Consider the following 25523-nt stretch of genomic DNA (forward strand, 5'->3'; position numbering starts at 1 on the left):
TCACAGTCACCACCTCTCCTCAGGAATGCTTCAGGGAGCAGTTCAGCACACTCAGCACTCTCCCTGCTGAAGGCAGCAGCAGAAAGGACAGCTAATATTAGTGCTATTGGGGCTCTGAAGCTTTTAATGCAAAGAAGCTTTCAACCCTTCCTGCTGCTGCCTGGTAACTAATTCATTCTGCACTCCTTATGCTCTATCTTTTCCTCCTGGCACTGGAATTGGGAGCAGCTTATACTCTGTGGCTGAATCTTTCCCTTCAATAGCTGAATAAGGATAAGAGAATTTTGGCTACTCAGAATCAGGAGCTGCAGTGCTTGCAGAACAGCCCTGGTGTTAAACACCTTGTCAGAACACTAATTCCCACAGCAATTGTGTGCAGTTACCTGCTGGCTGCAATAACATGAGCTAGAAATCATTCTGGAAACAGGGTATAAAATGGGTTTTAATTATCTAAAATATGAGCATCTCTGGATTTAAAGAATAAATACATTGTAGTGAGTTCTCCAGGAGTTACAGTTTTTTTTTTTACCCTCTTCTTGTTACCCAATTCACTGACAAATGAATATAAAAGATATAAAAGGTAGCCAGACTGCATATGATGATAAATTCTGGAAGCTGTATAATGAGTGTTTCTAGGCTAGTAATTAGCATGCCTGCTAATTCAGAGGAAAGGAAATTATTGATAGAAGGGAGGAATCAATTTTAGATTGAGTTTTTCAATTAGAAAAGATGGATGGACCTTGTTGCTGGTCAGGAGAAGGTGATTAATCTAGATCTGAGGGAAGTGGTGGAGTTTGCACTGGTTAGGGTAAGGGTTCAAGGGTTTTATCAGTGTTAGATCTCTGAGAAAATCTGGATTATTTATTTTTCCCTGTGTTTCCATGTCATTCTGAGGCCCAGTGGGTTGAAAATCATCTCTGTAGGTTTATTCTGAGGTAGGAACTGCTTATTTTCAGTTCTGCAGCCCACGTAGTACCCGTGGCTCTCTGTTTCAGAGGGGGTCTGTGATTCTCAAGGTGGGTAGGATTCACCCCTTGCAAGATTCCCTTTGCTGGGCTGAAAACCATGTACAAAGCAAGTAAAACCTTTGTGCTCAAAGTGGTGAAGAGCCACGTGCCATAACTCTGCCTGGTGCAGGACAGTGGCCACATCAGCTGCTGGGACCACCTTTTGCCTGGCCTCTGCTGCTGAGCCACCTCTTGCTGTGTTTGCCCGTGCTGGGAACCTGGAACTGGAGACCAAAGGTGTCTGATATTTGTCCTTTCTGCTTCTTGTTCTCCCCCCACAGCACTGATGCTGGTGACAGCCCCGTGGGCACCACGACCACCACAAACCTGGAGCAGCCACAGGTCATCCCCTCCCAGGGTGACCTCCTGGGTGACCTCCTCAACCTGGACCTGGGGCCCCCCGTGAATGTGCCCCAAGTGTCCTCCATGCAGATGGGTGCTGTGGACCTGCTGGGAGGAGGGCTGGACAGCTTGGTAAGCAGCACATCCTCTTTAGCTGATGGAGATAATTGGAGCTGTGCTTATCTCTGCAAAGCCTTGATCATTTGTGCTTTTAATGCTCAGTGAGCCGAGCTCCCAGTGCTGAGTCCTGAAACTCCAGGAGGATTTAACCATAGTTATTGTACTAACTTTCAGCAGGCTTTTCCTGCTCTACAATGCACGTTGCTGCATGCTGTAGAATCCCCATGGTCAGTGGATATATTTGTTCTGTGCTTTTTCTGTCTGCAGAAGAAAACCAAAAAGTTGTTTTAAGGATGTAAAAGTCTTTCACTGCTTTCTATTTAAATCAGGTTCCCTTTCAAGGAGGCATTTATTCCACCCAATTCCCAGCCCTCCTGAATTTCAGTGCTAAAGCTCTCAGGCTGTAACCCTGTGCCTTCCCATTTGTGTATTCTCCAGAGCATGTCATGGTTTAATATCGGTGACATTTTAATTGCGGTGAGGTCAAGAGGGAGCTCCCTGTGCAGTCCTCCCTGTGCCAGCGCTGCTCACAAGGCACCTGCCCTGGCACTAACAGGGTCAGGCTCCAGTGGGAGCAGTCACACCTCCCTTCTGCTCTGGGGAGTGAGCTGGGCAGGAGCTGCAGTGAGAACATCACTTAGCAAGCAGCCAGCAGCAGGGCAGAGAGGTCAGTGCTGTGGTTTTTAGGCTGGTGGCAGCCAAGCAGTCAGGAGTGGTGACTGTAAGGATCATCCTGGGAACTGTTCCCAAGGCAAGGAGCACAGCACACAGATCCCCAGCTCCCTGCTGGCTTCCCCACAGGGGTGAGAAGCACTCCTAGGTGTATTTGCACAACATAAATCAAATAAGACTGCGCCAGTGGACATAGCTGGGTGTTTTTCAGACCTGCAGTGGATTTGTCTTGCTTGAGGTTTGGCTTGTGGTAGTTGGGCTGGGTTATCTCTGCCTGGTTTAGGTGCACTTAGAGTTCTGAGTCAAGCTCTGAATAACAGAGGTGGGAGGCAGCTGGATGAACCCCAATTCAACAAATCCTTATCTATCAAATATATATTTTTTTAAGCTGCCATAAAATTATTAAAGCAAATGTTAAACCCATTTCCAGCTCCAGTGCTTCATGGGCTAATGAGCTGGAAACAATCTAACCCTTAATGGCACTGACACAGAGGTCAGAGGTGCTGTAGGCTCTGCACTCTCTAACCAGAGGTTTGTTTGGTTAGCAGGGACATTGCTTTTACTGGGGATTGGCAAAATGGTCAAGCTGGACTTGCTGGGAAAGCAGGCAGTGAGCCCAGAGCAGTGACCTGTGCAGCCTTTCCCTGCACTGCAACACATGCCTCTAAAAACCTGGGATTGGGAATTAAGGCATTGCAGAAGGTGGTGCTGCCTGTGGTGCCACAGGATGGTTTGCACTTAAATTCCTCTGTGCTGCCTTCCAGTCCTCTCACAGTAACCCTTTGTTTCTCATTAGTGTCACACAAATAAATGGACACAGCAGAACTAAAACTTGGTTTTGGGAGAAGAGCTGTCTCGCAGCTGGCATTAATGGGCTTAATTTAGTGACCTGCTTTGACAGTGGAGCTGTTAGTTGAAATGGTACCTGGCTTTTACTTAGTATTTTTCTCAAGCCTTAAGTACATCCGTGGAGTTATGGAGTGTGAGCTGACAAAATGATCCTGTCTGGATGGGGAGTAGCTGTGCCTGGGGCTGCATGGCCAGCACTCTCTCAGCTGAGTAGATGGGGAAGCACTAAAAACAAATTCTGAATCCCGGTGTGGTTTTTGAAGGTGGATGCTTTTGATTGGAGTGCTGTTGCATCAAAGCTCCAGCTTTTCCTTCCCTTGGTCAGTCTCTTTTCTCACGTAACAAGTGACAGGATCAGAGGAAATGGCCTCTGCTTGTGCCAGGGGAGGTTTCAATTGAATATTAGGAAATCTGTCTTCACCAGAAGGGTTTTCAAGCACTGGAATGGGCTGTCCAGGGCAGTGGTGGGGTCACTTAAAAATCGTGTAGAAGGGGCACTTGGGGACGTGGTTTAGTGGTGGCCTTGGCAGTGCTGGTAATGGTGTGGAGGTCTTTTCCAACCTAAATTATTCTAGGATAATAAGCTTAATTAGTGAGTGAATGGGATCTCTGTGCTTGTTTGTTGCTGTGGGCACGTGTTGAACAAGTCTCAAGCTGGGTTAACCCTAACCTGGTATTACCCAAATTGCTGGGAAGTGTCCTGGGCTGCAGGGCTTGCCAAGAGGATTGGCGTTTGGACCTCAGGCTAATATTAAACCACATCTGTGCTGTGCCAAAATCAGTCTCAAACTGCAGATCCCACAGGCCTGATTTCTGCGTGTGGGGAGGAGGTGAGACACATCCCACTGTGCCTTTGAAGAAGGGCTGAGCTCTTCACCCTTCACCAGGGATCAAAAACACCTGGGGGCCAGCAATACCTGAATTGTTCTGCTTTGAAATTTCCCTTTCTGGTACTCCTTAAGGTTTTTAAAATACATTTCTTCCCCTGCTTTGTTGGGCTGACCGAGGCTGCACGCTCTGTGACGGCGACATTGCCTCAGTCCTGTGAGTGCCTCAAAGGCAGCTGGAGGTCTGGAAGAGGCTGCTGGCAGGATCTCAGCCAGTTTGTCACACCCACTCAGTGGCATCTGTTGATCCCCTCTTCTACCCCCTTGTCTTTGGAGGGGTGTCTCATCAGAGGGATGTTGTTGGAGTGAAAATCCCAGTGGGACTAACCCAGAAAGACCAACAGCAGCGTTAACTTCCAAGGAAAGCATCGTTCTGTATTTCCATTTCTTAAACTGTGGGGTTTTATTTTAATTCCGGGTATTTAAATAGAGACTGTGTGGTGTAAAACCTCATAAACACCAAATTAATATTGTTCATTTGAATTGTCCTCAGTATTGCTAGATATTTATCCCCATGACCAGTGAGACTCCAGCTGCTTGAGAGGTTAATTTCTTTAGTGAGTAAATCTTATTTTATCTCCATAGTGAGTTCTGTAATTGGTATTAAATGTAACATGCATGCACAGATGCTGAGCATGTGTTAACAATTAAAAAGAGGAGAAAAAGGACCTTTGGTACAAGAGCATTGCTTATAAGCAGAGCAGACTTGCTCTAGAACTTAGGGAGAGCTGTTTTCTGGGGAACAGGTTGTGCCCCTGTTTGCCACCCTGGGCAGATCTTGTTCTTCTCTGCCCAATTTTCTTTTCGTATAAAATGGTGACCAAGCCCACTTTACAAAACTATTTGGGCTCTCCAGCTCCACAGAAGCCATACCAGTCACTGATGGGGGAGAAACAAAACTTCTGGGACAGCAGAGTGCTGGGTGCAGAGCTGTGCATCCCGAGAGCTGGAATCTGATGCTTTTTTCCCTGCAGGTTCCAGTCACTCTTCCAACTCGTGTGCAATGATGCAGTGCTTTGCAAGATGTCTGTCTGTGCTGACATGACGTTTTTGCCTTTAAACCTTGTTGTGTGTTCATTTGTTCTGCAAATCCAGGGAGCATGAGAGCTCTGTGGGCACACTGTGCTTCCTGGGAGCCCCTGCATTGAATGGGAGCAGGGCACTGTGGCCAAGAGCCAGGAAGGCTGGCTCTGGGGGCAGAGCAGTAAATCTGCAGGAATGGACAGGCTTGGATTGTCTGTTATGTAAGGATTTTATTTAATACTCTAGCCACTCATCTACAAGAATATTATTGATTCGAGACTGGCAGCTGGTCAGGTTGATTTATGTCCTAAACTGAAAAGCTGCTTGATAAACACTGAATATCCCCAGTTTTCTGTAATACCTGGACTGGTTTGGGCTGTTCCAGGTGGGGTTGTGCCCCTCTGTGTAATCAGGCTGGATTTAGGGGGGTCTGACCCCAAGGATCTGTTCCACACAGCTCAGGGCTGTGTCCCACCACTGCAGTGGGATGGAGCGTGGGAGCTGAGCACCAGCTCACCCCGAGCTCCAGGCACCGTAGGCTTGGCAGCCTGGGAAGAAAGCCCTGTTCCAGCAGTCTGAAGTGCCTGTCACATCCCAAAGGCTGTGAGCAGGGGCTGCTGGTGTCACTCCCTCCCTGTCTGACTTCTTTCAAGTGGAGAATTCAAAGTCTGGCCTCAATGGACAACACCTTGGAGTGTTGGGGTTGATTAGGGACTCACCAATATTTTGTAAAAAAGTGACCTCCAGTCTGCCCTGGCTGCCGCATTCCTCTCCTGGCTCTGCAAGTGACTTGCTGTGTGTAATCTTTGGAAAGTTACTTCATTTACCTTTTCCTGGAACTGCAGTGGGAGCATGTCTGTGCCAGGTCAGCCCCAGCATCCATTTATGCAGTGGATGTGATGCTTTCCCAGAGTGCTCCTCCAGCCTTTGACAAGGAGCTGAGTGCCTCCTTTCATCTGGGCTGTTGAGGTTTGATGAACTACAAAGGAATCTGTTAAGATTCCTGACAAAGGACACGTGTCCATTGCTGGGGCAGGGCTGGTGTGGAAAAGGAGCTATTTTGGTGAGTTACTCATTCATATCTGATTCAAATCTGTTGTAGCAGTCATAGGACTGCTAGAGCTTTGTGAGCTGATTGTTTTTTACTCTTTGGAGAATGAAAATGGTTAGGACTCAGTTTTGCTTGCTGATGGAAATCTCTCAGCAGGGTAAAGCATTAGCAGCAAGTGCAGTGAAACTGGTGACCATGGTATTGGCAGCGTGACCTGCCCTTCAGCAGCTTTGACACAGCTGTCCCTGGTTTGGAGAGCAGCCCTTCTGCTCTGCAAGCCTGGCTTGGTGTGCAAACACACAGAATAGGCAGCAAACGAGGCATTCCAGTGCCTCTGTGTGAGCCACAGTGGTGTCTGCAATGAGATCCCTGCAGCCCATGCACACACACCCTGTCCTGCAGCTCAGGGCTCTCTGACAGGATTAGGCTGCACCAAGGGGGCTGCCAGCAGCGCTGCTCTCAGCACCTCACCCCATTCCTGGTAGGTAAATGCCTTGTGTTCCTTGCTGCCATGTTACTGAGTGCAGGCAGCACCTTGAGCTCTGGTGCCTGACTCCTGATTTGTGGTGTGAGGGAGCGAGGAGGCAGCAACTGGCCCCTCTTAACCCATGAATTGTGGTCCACAGAATGCACAGCTGCCCTGGAAGCCCTGATTATGCTGTGGACACAAGGCAAGGCAGTTGCTGAGCAGTGGTTGTTGAAGCTTCTGTCCCTGGCTCCACCCTCCCTATTATTTTTTGGTGCTCCAAAAGCCTCACGTCATTTTGCAGAAGTGATTGTAGCCCCTCAGGATCACATGAACACTTCAGCAGAGTCACTTCATTACAAGCTGCCGTTAAGATGCAAATAAACCCTCCTAATGCAGTAACTCCAGCATTGCTACACTTCATAAGTCAGCATAACTGCTTCCAGAGGGCTGGAATTGCAGGGCAAAGGCTCTCCAACTGCAGAGCAGCTGCGGCGCCATCCAAGCCAACTTGTGCAAAGTAAAGGTGCTGATGCAGTTTGAGAAGAGGTGATGGCACTGGTTTTATTGATACAGGGTTGAGCCCAACCTCTTCTTTAAACCCATGTGGCTGCTTGGGTGCTGTTATGGCCGGACAGGTTTGGAGGGAATAAAGAGAATTCCTGCTTGAAGAACTTTTATGCGTTTGGGGGCTGAGACTCCCTGTTCATCCTCTGCTCATCTCCTGAAGCTGGCAGCTCCTCATCCTGGGCAGAGGCTTTGTGCTCTTCAACAAGAGCCAAAGCTGCCAGCTTTGGGATGAGGATGAGGGGTTTGCAGTGCCACAAATTCCCTTGGACCATCAAGAGCCAGCCCCTGTCCACCCCACCTTCACAGTGAGCATTTCAACCCGAGTGGGGCTGACAGCTCTATTCACGTGGTCCTCTCCTCTGTGGGGCTGTTGCTGGTTCTCCTGTAAGGCAGATCCAGGTTGTCCTTCTGGCAGGAGTGTCTGTCTGCCCATGAGACAAATGGAAATGGTTAACCAGAGCTGCTAGTCCTGGGGAATTGCTTCAGCAGCACTTACGCCTGACTAATATCTGTTTCTTTCCTTCTGCACTCTGCCTGTCACTCCAGATGGGAGAGGACACTCCGTGGGTAATTGGTTCCTGTTCCCTCTGTCTTCCTCATTCCCTCTTACTCACACACATCACTGTTACTGTCTCTTCCATCATTCTGAGTTTGGAATAAAGTTATGATTTGGGCGTCTCACAGGAGGAGAAACAGACCTGGAGTTCCTGAATGGGGAAAGCGTCGGTGCCATGGGAGGGTGACAGGCAAGAAAAACAGAAAAAGAGACTTTGTGCTGCTGCAGTGGGAAGTGCAGCCCGGATCTGATGTGGAATTGATCAGTTCTTTATTAACTTCCCCCCTTTAACTTCTGGTGCAGTAGAAATGCTGTCACTTCTCTCTCCACTCCGGGCAGAGCCAGCTCTGCCTGTAGGGACCTGGAGGAGCTGCAGCTCCTTGGCGCTGGCTCTGCGGCTCTGGAGCACATCTGCAGTGCTTGGGCCCGAGCACAGGAGCCAGGAGAGGCTCAGGCTGTGCTCTGCAGAGCCCTCCAGTCACCAAAGAGGGGCTGCAGCAGCTCAGAGCTTCCTGACATTGGAAAGAGATGTTGGGTCCAATCTGGAAACACACAGGGGCTCATGGTAAATTCTCTGAGCCAGTCAGGGGTTTTTTTCCTTCCTCCTTGTGAGAGCTGGAGTCTTAACTCAAGCAATAAATCCAAATTCTGCTTTCAGAATTTCAGGCCTCAAGGCCTGAAATTTAGGGAAAATGGAGGACTCACGGATAGCTTGAGGAACCCCAATATGTCATTACCTGTTCTTCCAGCCAACATCAGTGTATGAGCTGCTCCGAGGTCGGGCTCCTACCCTGCAGCTCCTTCTGATGAGTGTAGTAGGAAATGGTAGAATAGTTAACATCTGGCTTGATTATGCAGAATTATTCAGTCATTCCCGTAATACCCTTTGTAAAATGCTTGCTGCTTGATAAACCAGCCTTTCTGCTGCTGCAGACAGCAGTTGCAGAAATCCTCCGTGCACACAATTATATCTGGAAATGAACTGCATTCTTTCTTTTCCTCTGGACTTCGCTGCCTGTCAATATAAAGCACGAAGTTCATCTGCATGCAAGACTATGAATAGGGATGAGGTGTAATAGTTGCATTTATTACTCCTCAGTGAGCCAGTAACAAGATGTAAATGATCTGATATATTAATCTAAACCGTGGCTTGGCTTAGAGAGCAGTCAATAGAACAAACCTCTGCTCTGTCAGGCTGTTTCTGTGGAGGAGACTTTACAGTGTAATAAGACTTATTTTATAAGCTCAATATTAATTGGATTTGCATCCTCTGGCTGGCTTCCTTTGGTCTCTGACTGATCCTTCTTTTGACTTTGGAATCACTCACTTTCATCTGTTATTTCCTAAGTCAGCTAAGCAAAACTGGACAGCAAGAGCCTGGGTTGCTCCAGGAGAGGTGGTTGTTGGAAAAGATGAGGAGTCTCCTCAGCTTCTGCCATGACCTCAAGTAGGGATAAACTGAGTCCCACAATGGAAAAAAGCTCTTAAGGCTTCTTAACAAAAAGCAAATTGAGATTTGTTCTTCTCTAGCACCTACTTAGGGTGGCTAATGTTGCATCAGGTGGCTCCTGTGGGGAATAGGGTAAGGAGGGGTGCCAGGGGATAGAAGAGAGATCCAGGGAAGCACAGGGGTTTGTCACATTTTACAGGTTTTATGGAGGCTAGTTATTATCTGGTAAGTCACTGTCTTACACCTTTGCTGCTCTTCTCAGGGCAATTTATCCTTTTTACCTGTGCTCTGATGGAGAGGGGTATGAAGCTTTATGGTATCTCTTGAGCAGCATAAAACACATTTGCCGTGAGATCTCTCAGGGAACAGGCTGGAAAGGATCAGAGCAAAGTTAATTTCCAAGTTTTTTGTGCACAGGGAAAAGGTCAGAGCCTTTTTGGCTCTAAGCATGGGCACTCCTGGAAGCTTCTCCTTCAGCTATATGGGGCATTTGTTCAATATCCTGACACATCAGCGCTTACCTGAACAATGTATCTGGAGCCTTTGTTGACCCAGTTTGTCACATGCTTTTTTAAAAGCAAACTAACTCCCCAAACCTTTATCAAATGGAAGAGCAGAACCATCCACGAGGTGAGCTGTGGTGTTCTGGTCTGCCAGTCCAGCCTTTTCCTAATGGGGCTGGCTCCTACCTCGCCCCTGCATTTGCATCATCCTCTGTGCACATTGTCAGGTCATGTTCCTTGTCTGAATGTGACCCAAAAAACCCCTGTTCTAGACAAAAAGAATTACCCTGGTCTTCAGAAGAAAAGCCTGGGACACAGATAAGCCTGGAGATGTCTCTGCAGTGAATAACCACTGCAGATCTGTGCTTGTTTCCTCCTGGCTATCAGTCATCTGTTAAGTGCATTTTAAATATTCACAGGAGTGATGTTGCACTTGCAAACAGCACTTGTAGCCAAGCCTGGGAGCCTATCCTGATCTCTGAATTCTCCTGAGCGTGTAGAGTGATGTGAAGGTTTGAAACATGGGCTTTATAAAGGGAACTTGTGGGGGGAGGGCTTCTAGGTGGGCTGCAGAAGGGCCCCAGAGAGGATTTGGTGTTTATGGAGGAATATTTCAGTCACTTCAGACTGTGAACGCGTAGCTTGGCAGAAATTGGTACTGAAATAGCCTGGTGCACCATGAGGTCTCTTTGCTGTTGGTGTGCCCATTACATGATAAAGATGCTTTTTTCCTTGTCTGAGGGAGGGGAGCATCTTCAGAGCCCCCCTCTCTGAGCTGTGGTAAGAGCCAGCACGGATCCTATTCTCTTTCTTCCTTGTTGTTGAAAAGAGCCGTGTGTCGGAGGAACACAGCCAAGACGCTTTGTGTTTGCCCGTGGTTTGTAGCTGTTCCCTAGAAAACTAAAGCTTTCAGGAAGCAAGCCTTCCTGTCAGTTTTATTTTTATGCCATTTCACAGTTACCCCACTGGGTTTTGTGGAGCTGCTTGGGGCCTGCTGGCAGCAGCAGGGCTGAAGGGGAAGCACCGATGCATGAAACGTGAAGAAAGGAGGTTTTGGTGCAGAAACAGGCGCAAGGAGGGATGGATTTTTGTTCTCATTAACCTGCAGAACGCTCCTGTCCACAGTGAATGCGTGGGGTAGCTCTCCAAGTAGCTCTGCTCACGCAGCAGCAAGCAGCCCCTCTGTTCCCTGTGCTTTCCCAGCGCTGCATTTCTGTCTGTCCTGTACGCAGGAGCGATCCGTGCTCGCGGCGCCCGGGCTCCGCTCCGGCCATCTGACACTTGGCTTAAATGATCTCGGTCTTCCTCTCCTCTCTCTCCTTCTCTCTTTCAGCTTGGCAGTGACCTTGGCGGGGGCATTGGAGGAAGCCCGGCAGTAAGTGCCATTCCATTTTTTTCCCCAATTTCCAAAGCTGCTCAAAGCTCAGGGTTTTTCAGCATACCCTCACCCGTTATGTGCTGGAAGGTGCTTTTTAAAGGCCTGAAGATGTTTGAAAATGGATAAATGCAACTGCAACACACGGGTCCCCACCTTTGTTGATTTGAGTCCAGCTGCCACCTGGGCTTTCCTAAGAGCAGCCAGGGCCAGAGCTGTTCACTCATTCTGCTTAGCTCTTCTTCCTCAGAGCTTTTAGTTGGAGCACCAGCATTAACCCTGGCAGTGCCTCATCCTTGTGCAACTGCTTTAGCAGCTGAAAGGCCAAGGATGCTCATTCCTACTCACAAAGCCTGGTCTGTAACCCTAACCCAGTGGCACCACAGACTTGCCTGAACTCAGTGCTTTCTCCTCCCAAACTCCACACAAGATTTTCTCCTGGACATCAGGGTCAGGTGCTCCAAGCTTTCCTACTGTGTGTGGTCAGTGCTGCCACTGGCCACCTCCTCTGTACCTGTGCTTTGTGAGTGTCCTTGTGCCTACAGCCAGGGCATTGGGAGAGTTTCAACCTGCTTTCAAAGCACCCTTGGCATCAAGCTCATAGCAGCTTCTTCCAGCAAAGCATGGAAAGGGAATGAAACACCACTTGAAAATGAAGTGGGCAGGAGGGAGCGTGCTTCCAACCCACAGCCAGAAGTGGTGTCCCCTAGAAAGCTCCAGTCCCTCTTCCCAGGGCTCTGTATCCAGTAATTCAGTGAGGAAAGCACACTCCCTTCTGGAGGGAGGGAGGGCTTTTCAGAGACCCTTGTTATGGCTGCAGTCATTCTCTCTCCTCCTTTCCCTGTGAATCTGGCATTCCTTTCTTCCTTCAGCATAAGGGCAAAGGAGAGCTGGTGGCACAGTGCACCTGTACACCCAGGCAGCCCTCAGCAGGACGTGGCAGATAGTTCCTGTGGTGGTCATACCTACAAAGCCAGGTCTCTGCCCTCCTGGGCCAGCTAAAACCCCCCAGGCAGTTCTGTCCTGGTCACTCTGCCTGTTTCTGGGCTGCTGGCTGGGAAATCCTGTTCTCAAGCATTCATCCTGCTAGGAAGAGAATTTGGAAGTGTAATTTAAGTGTGACTGTCCCATCTGAAGCTGGGCACCTAAAGGTTAATATTCCGGCTTTGGTGCCCTCATTGAAGTCCTGGGAGGGAAGGATTGCCTTTCTTGCAGGAAGGTTGTCCTCTGGCAGACTCTGCTTCATGTAATGAACCTTTTGGGGCCCAGTGCTGAGAATGCAGAGCTCTGGCTTTGGGTGGGAGTACACAACACGGTCATGACTCCCTTGCTGTCTCTGGATATGCAAAATCTTGCAGATTCCTGAAGACTGATGTTGTTGGGGGAAGATTTGAAGCATTTGCTCTTTTCCCTGGGTTTATGTAGGGTAGATCCACAAAGCATATTGTCTTAGGAGAAGGAGATATGGAGAAGAAAGATTCCTCTACAGCGGGAATAGATAACTGAAGCTATAAAAAATGATGTGGAAGCTTGGTTGAGGTGACAGCCGAGTGTAGGGATTAACTGCCAAGAGCTTTGGAATTCAAATACATAATTTAGCACTATTGATAAATCAGTGGGGAAGCTGCAAATGGCTTTATTTAGGATGTTGCCCGAGTCCATGCTTTGTTTAATAAGTGGTGCTCACACGTGATGTTAATGAGTGCCTGTTCTTTCTGACTCCTCCAGGTGGGACAGACCTACATTCCCTCCTCTGTGCCAGCCACCTTTGCCCCTTCTCCCACCCCAGCAGTGGTCAGCAGTGGACTCAACGATCTCTTCGAGCTCTCGTCCGGCATAGGGATGGCTCCTGGAGGATATGTGGCTCCCAAGTCTGTACGTAAGGAAAAACAATCACCCCCAGTTTATTGCCTTCCCTTGGGCTACAACAAATCTGACATTGCTCGCTTGACCCATTTATTGTGAGTTTCTGGTGCTAAAACTTCAACTCAGTCTCGTTAGGGGTGCCCTGGGCTTTTCAGCTGTGTTGGGAGACCATGTTAGTTATTACTTACAGACTTCTGGCATTTCAGCAGTTCCCTCGTTTTACCTGTGGCAGTATTTCTCTAAAGAATGGCTTAGATAAGATCCGAGACTTTCAGTTGTGTCAGAGCAGCTTTCCTGCAGACCTACTTCTTAACAAGGTTCCCCAGGAAACTGAGGGCAAGACACAGTTTGCAACAACTTTCCTGGCAGATTTGTTTTTTTGGAGGAATCCAACGTGACAGTGGAGGTAAAATCATGTGATTGGGATGATGATGCCGCAGTGGAATGCAGAGAAATGTTCTGTCAGCAACAGAGATCGCAGAGGCTTTGGCTGTAGCCTGAAGTTGGGAGGGATCATGAGACACAGAACATGGTTCTGGAAACTGGCTGTGGAGCAGCCACGGGGAGCTCAGGCTGCTGAAAGGGAATAAACAAAAGTTAGCACTCAAATAGTTCATGGATGGATAATCTGAAGCCATCCTCTGAAATTGAGGATCTCAAGGTACTGCAGACCATACTCAAAGCTTTGGTTCCTTGCAATTATTATACCATATATAAGGACCAAGTACAAAAAACCCACATAACTTTGAGCCTCATTTTGCACCACTCAGGGTTTTTCCCACAGAGGTGATTTGGGAATCCAGAACCCCAACAGATAATAGTATCAGCCCTGTGATTTTATTTGGTTCAAACTTTAGTATTGTCCTGCCTCTAATAGTCCCACCAGCCCTTGGAGAAGGCTGTCGAGCAGCAGACTGGGTGAGTCTCATGCTGGTGTGATGGACACAAACTGTCACTGCTCTTGTGCACACTAATGCTGTAGTAAACTTGATTTCTTACGTGAGTGCTGTGACCAAATATGGATTAGGAGCAGCAAGCTTATTACTCAGTGGCGAGCTCCATCCCTTCAACACCCCATGTCCCATCTTCCCTGTGGTGTTTCTTTAGCCTTTGTGGGCTTAATGTGCCAATGTAGCTGGATTTCTGAGCTCAGGACTTCTGTTTATTGGAAAACTGTGCTTGTTTGTTATCTTCAGGCCAGGCTGCTCACGCTGAATGACATCTCTTGTGTTCAAGGTTTGGCTGCCTGCAGTGAAGGCTAAAGGATTGGAGATCTCAGGCACATTCAGCCACAGGCAGGGACACATCTACATGGAGATGAACTTTACCAATAAGGCTTTGCAGCACATGACTGACTTTGCCATTCAGTTCAATAAGAACAGGTAAGAAATTAATAGCAATGCACTGTGTTCAATGGGAAAGGAGTTTGTGCCTACACTGCTAAATCTAGGGAGGGCTTGTGCTTGGGTGTATAGTGCAGTCATGGAAATAGCTTGGATGATACAGCCTGACCTCCCCATCACACCAAAATTGTGTGAAAGGGCTGAAATCACAGACTGATAAATCTGGGAGGAAACAGGCAGCGGACAGTCCCAGCTCTGAAACAGCATCTGTCCCATGTAACCTCTGGGGAGTTTTTCAGCAGCTCATGAGCTGTTAGGTGGGATTGGTGGGTTTATAGCCAGTGAGTGCCCTGGGGAAAACAAGAGCACAGACAGGCAGGATCTGAGCTGCACAAGTATCAACCTGTGATGCCTCTGCCTCCTGACTTAATTGCGGTGCTGCCCCTCAGACTGTCTGGAAGCACAGGACTCCTTAATAAAGCTGCTTGTCACTGAAGGAGCTGCAAGCTGGGAGCCTGTAGCACATGCTCTCCCTGTAATAGGCAGCAGAACAATTTTGTCAGAAGCAGCAGCCGCTTGAAAGTTTAGAGCTTGGATGATACAATTCAGATTGTTCTTGGAAACCCATCTCAAACCATGGTGTCTTCCCACAAATACCCTTTCCAGAGAGTTTATCCTGTGCTTTGCTGTGTGTTATCTTCTGCAAGGACCAGGCTACTTCTTATCAACACTGCAAAGAGTATCTTGTGACTGACATGTTCTCTGTATTTCTTAATATCACTTCACTGGAAAAGGGTTCTCTCTACTGAAGATCCACAGAAACCATCTCTTTAATCTCACTGTTAGCCTTGCAAATTCAGGATTTCTTGGGACAAATAAGATTTACTTAGAAAAGTCATTATGCTAAGTAAGTCTTAGTAAATGTTCTCCCTGGACTGCCATCTTTTCTGGAGAGTTTTGCTAAGCTGCTATATGCAAAAGTTTCATGCAAATTGGCCTGGAAAAAAAAAAAGGCATTTTGTTTGTGATTTTTTTTTCCCCCCCATATATCAAGCTGTGTTTTAGCCACACCTATGTGGTACTTCGAGGATGTAGAAAGTTTAAATGCTGTACAATAAACCAGCAGTTTTTCCTCCTGCAGCACAACCTACTACTATTTACTCTTTCACAAATGCTGTTCTCTTGTCACTGCTTTCCACTGTGGCTGGTGCATTAGAGCTGCAGAGGGCTGGTTCTTTAAGTGGAAATATTAAGGTTTGTGATTGGGAAGTTTCTATTGCTTTTCCCTCCTTTCCTGCTGCTGCTAATCGCATTCACTGCAGTCTTGGGATAAAGCATTAAAAAAAAAAAAAAAAAAAAAGCTGAATTCTGGTGTGCTGTAATAGCCCAGCCCCTTAGTAATAAACTGCAAGTTTGGTTTTCCTCTGAGTCCTAGGGAAAACACGAGGGGTTGTGTCCTCCAAGGTGAAACGGCTGCAGAAGGCGAATCGTGTGGCTAAGCCCTTGCTAGGAATGTTCCTATTTCAGCTCCCCAGAGCTGAAAACTAAGGAGAACCAAGAATGGGGCATTATTGTTTTCTGAAGGAGTGACAAACCTGATAAATGTGGCTGGCAAATGTGCAGAGGCAGCATCAGGCTTTTAGTGAATAAAATGAAAATACACACCTATCCATCCTGCAAATGCCCTGAGACCTCTGAGCTGATGTGAATTCTGCTAAAGAGAAATGCATTTATAAGTGGACACCAAAACATCTGGACTTCCATCTGCTTTTGGAAAGCAGCTAGTCCGTGGTACAGAAGTGCTGTGTGAAATGTGAGCTGCTTTCCCTCTTCTCCACGCTAAACAGAGGTGCCTGTGGAATTAAATGTTCCTTGGACTGCACAGGCAAGTAAGCATTGCTGGGACACATCCCCAGTGAAGGAGCCTCCAACCAAGCAGCTGAGCCAGGTGCTGTCATTCAGGACCAGGCAGCTGGGTGTGTTGATTCATTTGTTCTGCAGTGCTGTTCCAAGCCACATGTTTCTCCTTGGCTGCTGTTTGTTCTATGCTGCCTCCAGTTCCCTCTGCCACAGCTCCCAGGGATGCTGCAGCCATGCACTGTGTGATACACCCTACCTGCAGTGCTCTGGAGCTCAGGGAGAGAGAAACAACACCTGGCTCTGAGTCCACATCATTGCTTGCTGGGCAGGCTGGTGCTCAGCACACAGACCAGTGCCAGGCAGGAAATGGGAGAGTTCCCAGGAGCTGGTCCCTGGGGCAGGATGGTGAATTTGTCAGCAGGATCACCCTGAGTGAGTTTCCCATGCCTTGTCCTACTTTGTCTGCTCATTTGAACAGTGTTCCCTCCCTGGAGTGACAGCAGGGACAGCTCAGGGCTAGTGGGAAGATGAGCCAGGTAGTGCTTGACAAAAGGAACATGATATTTTGGACATATTTTGGACAATGCAGGGCTGCTCTCATCACCTCTATTTTTCTCTTGCCCAGCTTTGGGGTCATCCCAAGCACCCCCCTGGCCATTCATACACCTCTGATGCCAAACCAAAGTATTGATGTGTCCCTGCCCCTCAACACTTTGGGACCAGTCATGAAAATGGAGCCTCTGAACAACCTCCAGGTAAGGATTGCCTCGTTCTGGGCAGGGGGGAGCTCAGCAGCTGCTCAACCCAGTTTGTTTGGCTCAGCACAGTGTGGTAAGATTCTAATCACAAAATACCACATGTAACCAGGCAGACCTCATGGATTTGGGCCTCAAGTCTGGCCAAAACTTAATCCTCCTCCTAGCTTCTCCCAGAAAAACTGAAACAGAAACTTCTTGAATTTTGTAACTTTCCAAACACCTCAAACCAGCTGCTTGCATCTGTGTAGAGTAAGGGCTGTGTTCCTGTAACACTGTTCTGTAAACTGGGTATGGGATTTGGCTGGACTTAAGAACTGGAACGGGCCTGAACAGAGAAAGAGCCTGTGGTGGAGCAGGCAGAGACAGCTGTCAGTAAGAATTGAGGCAATTAAAGGAATTGCAGGAAAGGTGGCAACTTCTGAGTGATTAATATGTCTCTAGTGCTCCTAAATTCCAGGATGCTTCACAAAGGCACATCCCTGCCCCAGATAGCTCAATCCAAGGCAAACAGTCTGTTCCAGGAAAAGCAGAGGAGAAATGACGTGAGCAGCCAATGTTTCATTAACGATGGTGCTGGTGCATGGCAGGGACAGCGCTCCCTGGAGGAGCCTCTTTATCAGATTGGGGCTGTCAATCTGCAGGACAGATCCAGGGAGATGTTCCCTTCTGCTTTGGACCAGAGACTGTCTCCCGTGGTCTGGAAGCCATCAGGCAGACAGTTCTCCCTGGAAGGAGCTTCTTCCCCACTGCTGCCATGTGCAGCCAGTCTGTGGAGTGGAGGTCAGCGACTCCTGCCTCTGCTCTGGGTCCTCCAGGATGATTTTCCCAGTATCCCAAAATGCAGTTAACTTGCACTGCAGCTCTCTCTCTCTCACCTCAGGTCCCCAGGAGGGGAGAACTGGGTTGGGTTCCTGCAGAGTACCAAGCCCATAGAGGGGAATATTTTGAAGCAGCTCATTCTGTTTTTAGTTGAAGGGAATGCAATGGAAGTTACTATTTATTCTGCCTGAGCAACTGTTTTTCCCCCTTCTTTTGACTTCCATTCTGGGGTTTATGACTTATTGATGAGTCTTTGGGCAAACAGCTTGAAATAGCTTCTCTGGCACTCAAAGGAGCAGTCCCACACTTGGGCTCCAAGCACAGTCATGCGACGGGGGAGGGCACAGACAGTGAATGAATTCCATGGCCTGTCTTCCACAGCTGGCCCTTCCAGCCTCTGGAAGAGCTGGATTCCCTCTGCAACCCAGGGCATGAAGGGGAGGTTGCATTTGGGTCAGCTGTGGTAAAATCTGGCTCCTGCTCTGAAGGGAATGTAGAGGTGACAGTCCCAGTCAGCCTCCACAGCACTGGGGACTCTCAACAAGGCAGCCTCAAGTTGCTGCTTCCTTTGATCAGGAAGGAAGTGAAGTATTTGGGTTATTAAATCTCTAAAGGGCTTGGAACACTGTTTGTTTCTTGTAGCATCTCCTGCTAGAACAAAGCTAAGAGAAAACATGTGAGGAAACCTCCAGCTACTTTCTATTGAGACAGTGGAGCATTCATTAGTGCCAGACTCAGTTGTTAATTTGCTAAAGCTCTCATTGCCATAGAAGTTGGCTGCCCTTTTACAATTGGGGAAGCTGCCATATGGAGTAATAGTATATTTCTCTGCAAAGAGTTGAATCATGATAGCAGATGCCAAGTTAAAAAGAGCACTCCCCTTACTTTTTTGACAGCAGTGGGCTTGATGGAGATCTATCAATGCCCTGACAGCCAAGGCTCTGGTTTTGTTTTGTGGGTTCATGTGGAAAGGATTTGTCTTGAAACATTCAGAAATCGCTTTGGTGACCTACTTAGGGAACAATTTATAGTGTAATATAGGAGTAGGGAATACAAATGTTCCTGTATTCATTGAAGAACCAAAACACTCATCAGGTTGAATTTACTTAATGTGTTTTTTTTCCTCAGCTAGGGAACATTGAAGCAGATGCAGGGCTGGTTTGAACCTGAGGACCTTATGTTCATCTCCTATTCTGGTGGGAGTTTTTTGGTTTTAGTAACAAGAAAAATAAGTCCTGAAGTAACCAAACTGATAGCTTTCAACTTTTTGTCATGTTAATTAGACACTTCAAAGACTAGTTGTACATTCCTTAGGCAACTATTTCAGAAGTAATGAATTCATGTCTTGTTCAGGTTATTTTTATTACCATTTCTAATCTTTCACCCAGTACAGCTCATTTAATCTTGACATTTGTAATCATGGAGAGAAACTAAAATATTTGACAAGGTAACGAAAAAGACGTTTTTGCAAGAAGATGAGGAAGACTGAGATATTTTCAGAGGCTTACTTAGGTAAAATATAGCTGAAGAGTCTTATGTTTGCTAGTCACCTTGCGTCTCGTGATGCTGAACACCAGGCTTCTCCCTTGCATCCCAAAGTAATCGTGAACATTTTCTTGACTTGTTGACTCAGCTTTCACCCCCAGTCAAGCAGAGATTTATCCAAAGGGTAAAGCTAGACTGGACACAGCACTGCAGGGCTGAACAAACCCCAATCCCTGCTCTCTGCTTCATCTTTTTCACTTCTGTCAGATTCAAAAGCTGCTGTCAGATTAAAAAGCTGCCTTTGGAGTGTGCCTGTTGCTAAAGAAAATCTGACTTAGTTATTTGTGTGCTTCTAACTTGTGGTGGGGGACACCCTTGCAGTGCCTTGTCAGCATTTTGGGGGCTGCCTGGTGCTTGTGGGGGCTGTGGTCCCCTGCCCTCTGCAGAACATGGCACCAATAAATAACAACAAGCCCTCGCCCAAAGGTCTGCGAGAGGCTGTGTTGACCTTCCTGGGTGTTTGACAGCCATGGAGATGTTTCTGGGAGTTGTGCAGGTTTCCCTGGCTCCTGTAGTGTTGGCTTTTCACAGTCAAAGCAGTGGTGATACTGCTGGTGACATGTGGGCTGCTAGGGTCATACCAAGCAGGAGAGGTGAGTTGGGTGAGGTATCTTTGCCACCACGGGTGTGAGACCTTCAGCTCTCAAAGAGGAAGGTGGGTTCTGAAACAGGGATTTGCACTGGTGAGGAATATTAAGTCTTTCCAGATACTTCTTCAAGTCAAATTTGGAATTAGAAAATGCCTGGGCTGAGAGCCTTTCTATGCTAAAGAGAACCATTGTTCCTAATAATTGGCATTTTAACAGCTATGAAATGCTGTGAAATTGAAATACCCATTGGAGCACACCAGAACTGCTCTCCTAATCCTGGAAATGGGTGAAGTGGAGCCAACCTGCTGCCAGAGTTTCGGAGCTCAGGCCTGGCCTGTCATGGCACAAATCTGATAATCTCTTCTGTGAGACTATAGCCCCTTGCAGCAGACAGTACAGTTGAAAACAAGCTGTAGGCACTCCTGGAGCAGCAGCAAGTGTGCCTGGGGCTGGAGCTGCTCTCTTGGGATCCACATTCAGAATGCACCATCAGTGTGTCACATTGCCCAGCCTTACCTGCTGTCAGCTGCCAGCCCTGTTTGCTGCAGCTACAGAGCATGAAGCTGAAAAAAGCTTGAATTTTTCAAAGTTGGTTGGGTTTTTTTAAAAATTCTGTAAAATGATCCGAGTATGAAAAAGGAAGGATCTGCCAGCTGCATTTCTCCCTGAAAAGGGGCACTTGGAAACACAGACTTGCTGCAGGGCACTGTGAGGTGCAGAACACTTTTGTTTCTTGAAATGAGTTTGGCAAAACATTTTTGTAGAGACAGAGGAGGAAGGTGCAGCTTCTTTGCTGAGGAGATATCAGTGTTGCTAATGCAGTAGATGATGCTCATCCTTCCAGTCTCCGCTCTGCTGTAACTCATCACCTGTGCTCCTCCGCGCTCCTGCGTCTCGCAGTGCAGACCCGCTGGAGCTCTCATTCATCAGAGCTGTTAATGTATCTCAGGTCACAAACACAGCACTCAGAACTTGGAGACAGATTTCACACATCCAGCTCTCTGTGAAAACAAGGCTGGGAATCGTTGTGAGCAGCAGTTCCAGCCAGCAGATGTTCACCCTCCAGAGCCTGCTTGATAAATGACACAATATCTGCCCGTGTGTGAGCGGTGTCAGAATCACTGACCAGCCACCACAGAACACCTGTGGGTAGCTAGATGGGGAAGATGCTTCCTGGGTTTGTTGCCTGGGTTGTTCTTTAACAGTCTCCGCATGTGAGAATCTTATTTCAGCAAAGAACCCTCCTGGGAACGCTCTGAATTAAGGACTTGGATCACAGCTTGGCATCTGTGGCCAGTTCCTCGCTCGGCTGTGGAAAGCTGTTGGTTTGGGGGTTAAGAGCGCGTCTGCCACATGGTACAGCACATTTATAAATTGTACATTTTGGACTTGAAGTGCAGCAAGGCACACGAGAGCACAACCCTCCCAGTAACTCTCTGTTCCCTGACCATTGACGTAACCCAGCCTCGCTGTGTGTGCACAGCTCCAGCCCCGGCTCCGGGCTCATCCCTGTGGGGTGAGAGCACACGGCTGGCAGAGGCTGCAAGCATCCCTGGGATCCTGAGAACCCTACCTGTCACAGAAAATGAAGTGGAGGAGCAGCATTCCCTGGGGGCAGAGCAGCAGCCTGGCACAGAACAAGCCATGACCTTGTGAGGTAAAAAAGACTCTGCAGAGGAGAGCTGTTCTTGCCTTAACAGTTTGGCTGTTACCAGGCTCTAAAGCAAAACCCAACTTAAGTAAATCCTTAATTTAGTGTAGGTGCTAATGGGATTCCAAGTGGGTATGTTGTGTGCTTGCTGCTGATGGAAAGCATCTGTGTTGCTTTCAGACTTGACTTTGAAAGTCAATTTTGTTGCTCAAGTCGGGGATTTAAATCATCAGAAACCTACACTCTTGAGGAAAATAACTGAATGTTGTTCTTATGAGGTCCCTCTTCCCCAAAATACCATGTTTGAGCTATTAGAGGGCTGGACTGCAAGAGAGCTCAGCAGAAGAGTGCTCATGCTGCAAGGTGAGCAAATGCATTCCAGGGGTTATTTATAGAGGTGTTGCTTCCTCTAGTCAGATCACGAACAAGACATGAGTGATTTGAAACCCCGCGCCAATTTTTAGTGGGCTCACCTTTTCAACAGTCAAGCATCACACAAAAATCTGACACCTTTTGACTTCTGTCCCTCAGAGCTTTGTAGGATGCTTGACTAAATCCACAAGGTACTAACATTTTTTTCTCTCTCTCTAAAAGATCACAGATGGAAAGCCATTTTTATTAAAAATGCTTCTGGTTTAACTCTGAAATATCTGAAGCTAAAGGTCTAGCTAAAGATTTAATAGTTCATGGCCAGGTCAGCAGGTTAAAGCTGCAGAGCCATGAGCAAAGTTAGTCTGGACTGGAGGATTTGTTGAATGCAAGCAGAGGTTCCTTTCAAGCATGTCAAACCTGGAGAGACTTCTCAGCTCCTGCTATCACAGCAAATGTCATTGCCCATCTCAGGACAATGTTCCCACCTGAGGAGCACTGGATTTTCTGTGGCAAGTCGCTGTTATTACCTGCTCAGCTCCTTGCAGATGCTGCTGGGGTTCTGCTCTCTGCCCGTGGCTGCTTTTGTAGCCTGTCAGGTGGCCCTGGATTCTCCTGACATGGAGTGTGACCTTGGGAAGCTGTTACCAACTCAGGGAACCTCTTCTTGGTGTGAGTTTCCCCACCCAGGTGTCTGCAGGTGGCTTTTCATGGACCACATCTTGTGGAGCACAGTGGCTGTTTGGGGGAAGGGTGTGGTGGTGAACGATGGAAGCTTATTTTGAGGAGCTCCCCAGTCATGTCCTAATGATAGAGGTTAAGGAGAGCTTTTTCCATCCTGTGTGCAGAAGTTATTTGTGACAGCTGATTCCTGCATGCTTACAGCTGCTTGCAAGGTGACACGTGATGTCATTCCTGAAGCCAGTGATGCAGTTTGGGAGGAAGGCTGGCATGTGGCTTCATTTTTCTTTACTGGGGAGAAATTGCACTTCAGAGCATCTTAATTGGGTAGCTCTCCAGAGATAGCCAAAGCAGCTTACTCAGTGTGTTTCTGCAGAGTTGAGAAGCAGGTCAGCAGATACCTTTTTATAGCATCCTCATAACTGCAGGGACAGGGCTCGCATTTTAATTTGGAGTGTGCCTCTAGAACCGTGACTGGAGGGAAGGAGCTGCCTTCCAGCCCCTCTTGTAAGAAACTGCTGTTGTATGGCAACAACAATTAGCTTTTGTAGCTAAGTAATTTCTGTTGTTCTAAGGCAAGGCAATTAATCATTAAATCAGACTTGGAGAAGATCTTGGGTTGTGCAGTGTAGTCCCTGCTATGCTTTGTTGTTTTGCTACAGTTCCTCTTACTGAGAGCATTGTCAAGGCTGATTTTAAATAGTCCAAGCACTGGAGCTTCTCTCTTCCTCAGAGGAATTTAATGCTGCTTAATAATTCTCACTATCGGTTTTCCCAGACATTTAGCCTAAATTTTCCCTCTTCTGGCTCATCTCCATGACTTATATCCAAGCAGAGCATTTGGAATGGCTACACTGCTGTCCCTCCCCCAGCTCTCCCCTCCCAGACTCAGAGGTGCATTTTTGGCTCCTCTCCCAATGTGTTTTATCATATTTTGCAGAGGTGAATTGCTGAAGTCCACCCACCAATCTGCTTTTACCCCTCTGGTTCCTCTGGTTCAAACACTGAACACTCCAACTCGTGAGCGTGATGCCAGCCACCGGAGCATGCAACAACCCCCTGTTACAGAGAACCAACCCCAGTTTTTGCCTCACTTGCACCATCATTTATGTGGTTTTAGTGGGCTGTAGACTAATCCCTTCTTAAGCTGGTTTGCACTGTGGGAATTAAATTTAAGCTGCTACCTTTAGTGATGTCCAAAATGTAGGAACACCACAGATTGTCACATCTACCTTTCTGCAGTTCTTTGCACTTCTGGGGCCTCCCAGTTGCCAGAAGAGTTTGTTTGGGAGCTTGATCTCCTTCCACTTGTCTCTGACTTGCATGCATGTCTAATCATTCCCCTTCCTTATCTATCCACAGCTGGTTTTTACCAACATTTGTGGGTGTCTTTCTAAACTCGCCCCTGTGGGACAATAGATTTTCCCAGTAGGACACCAGTATAAGTAATTATTAATGTCAATGAAGTTTGTCTTGGCATAAATCTTTGTAGCAGCAAATTTATTCCTTTGGCTCAGCGTTTAGCATGGTCTGGTTTGTGTTTCAGCTGGGTGACAAATTGGAGAACTCCCTCTGGGCTTTTTCAAAGGAAGTAGGAGCTCAAATGGCTCCTGAAAATCCCCACACAACAACTTCAGTTCTGGGTCTTTCTTTCAAGGCTTAAGATTCCTTCGTTGCAGGCAATGGCAGGTGTCTGCTGAGCTGTGCTCCCATGACACTCTCACTGTGTGGGCTGACGTGGGAAGAGCATGAGAGGCATGGAAATAAAGCCCAGAGCTGCCTTTTCCTGTGCTGTGTTGTGACAGGGCACCTCTCAGACCTCCAGTTTGTTCCTGCTTGTCCCAGCAGCTCTCAGCCTGGGGAAAACTGTTAGCAGAGATTAGTGGGGAACATGGCAAGTGTGTGTGATAAAGGCAGAGCAGATAAAGGCAAACTCCCTGGCTGGTGGAGTTTAATGACACTGAGAATTAAGTCTTTTGTCAAGTGATCTTTTGTTACCTGATTGCTCTGTAGCAGGGCTTTCTTCTTCCAGGAATCAACACCCTGCACATATTCCCTATTTAGATTTCACTGAGGGAAAGGCAGGAGCTTTGGGAGGTGCTGCAAGGAAGATGCAGGCAGTGGGACTCACTTGAGGCTTTCTAGAAAGTGTCTGGACCGAGACAGGATTAATCAAGGAGGTGAAAAATAAGGAAATGAAGGTGAAAATAAAGAATACACAGAGATTTGGAACTGGGGCATTACAAGAGTGAATGGCAAAGAGGGGTGATGAAGAAGCTGATGTGCAGTGTGACAGACGTGATAGCAGGTGTGTGCAACCAAGAGGTTGGGATGTACCTGTAAGAAATGAGGAGAGGGAGAGGCTGGAGAAGAGCAGGAAAGAGCCAAGATGCTGCTGTGAGCTCCTGGGTGGAATTGGCTCTGAAGCAGTGCAGTGAAAGGCTCACAGGAGAAGATTGAGCAGCTTTTAGTGAAAATGGAGCAGGGGACTGGTCCTTGTCTGAAACTGCCCAGGAGCTCGGTACCATCCCTCCAGGGAGTCTCCCATTCCGAGCTGGCCTCTGCTCAGAGAGAGCCCTCCAGGGTGATGAGACTGTGGGAAGTCTTGTGATCCCTTTGGATTTCCAGCTGAGAGAGACTCTTTAACCTCCCCGTTTCTTCTGTAACAGGTGGCTGTGAAAAACAACATTGATGTCTTTTACTTCAGCTGCCTAATCCCTCTCAACGTGCTTTTCGTAGAGGATGGCAAAATGGGTGAGTGCTTGGAGGTGTGTGGTCAGCCTCCTTCAGCCAGGCTGTGCTCCCAGGGCCCCTCTGGGTGCAGTCTCCTGGCTGAGTTTCACCTGTGCCTTGACCTTCAAGCCATTACATCTCAGCCAGTCTGCTCTGGTGGCCTGTCCCTGTTGTCCTCCAGCTCCAGTAGCTGCCAGGACCCAAGTCCCTTCCTCTGATTCTCTCTGTCTGACAAAAAAATCTGTTTTCTTCAAAGCTGATCTTTTTGTATTTGTTTGGGTTGGGGTTGTTGTAGTTCTGGGGTTTTTTGAGGGGTTGATTCACTTGAATGGGTCTAGGATTTGCCCCCATACCATTTTCACTGGAATTTGTGTATTCCTAGTCACCTTTATTAAATTTTTGTTTGAATTGGCTGGAAGTTGCTTGAAAAGCAGCTT

The 25523-nt window shown here is 47.6% G+C and overlaps 1 protein-coding gene across 4 annotated transcripts in view; it reads left to right on the top strand.

The window, feature by feature from the left end:
- The window catches only part of AP2B1 (adaptor related protein complex 2 subunit beta 1), a 77869-nt gene that overhangs the window by 40451 nt on the left and 11895 nt on the right, over positions 1–25523 (top strand). For 3 of the 4 annotated variants that reach the window (XM_048324209.1, XM_048324210.1, XM_048324211.1), the window contains exons 14-19: positions 1289–1481; positions 10830–10871; positions 12600–12746; positions 13974–14119; positions 16566–16695; positions 25023–25107. In XM_048324209.1, coding sequence (XP_048180166.1) covers positions 1289–1481; positions 10830–10871; positions 12600–12746; positions 13974–14119; positions 16566–16695; positions 25023–25107 — 743 coding nt within the window. The remainder of the gene's footprint in view (positions 1–1288; positions 1482–10829; positions 10872–12599; positions 12747–13973; positions 14120–16565; positions 16696–25022; positions 25108–25523) is intronic. The other variant, XM_048324212.1, reaches the window with a different exon arrangement.

The sequence above is a fragment of the Corvus hawaiiensis genome, chromosome 20 (assembly GCF_020740725.1).
Source record: "Corvus hawaiiensis isolate bCorHaw1 chromosome 20, bCorHaw1.pri.cur, whole genome shotgun sequence".
Taxonomy (NCBI): Eukaryota; Metazoa; Chordata; class Aves; order Passeriformes; family Corvidae; genus Corvus; species Corvus hawaiiensis.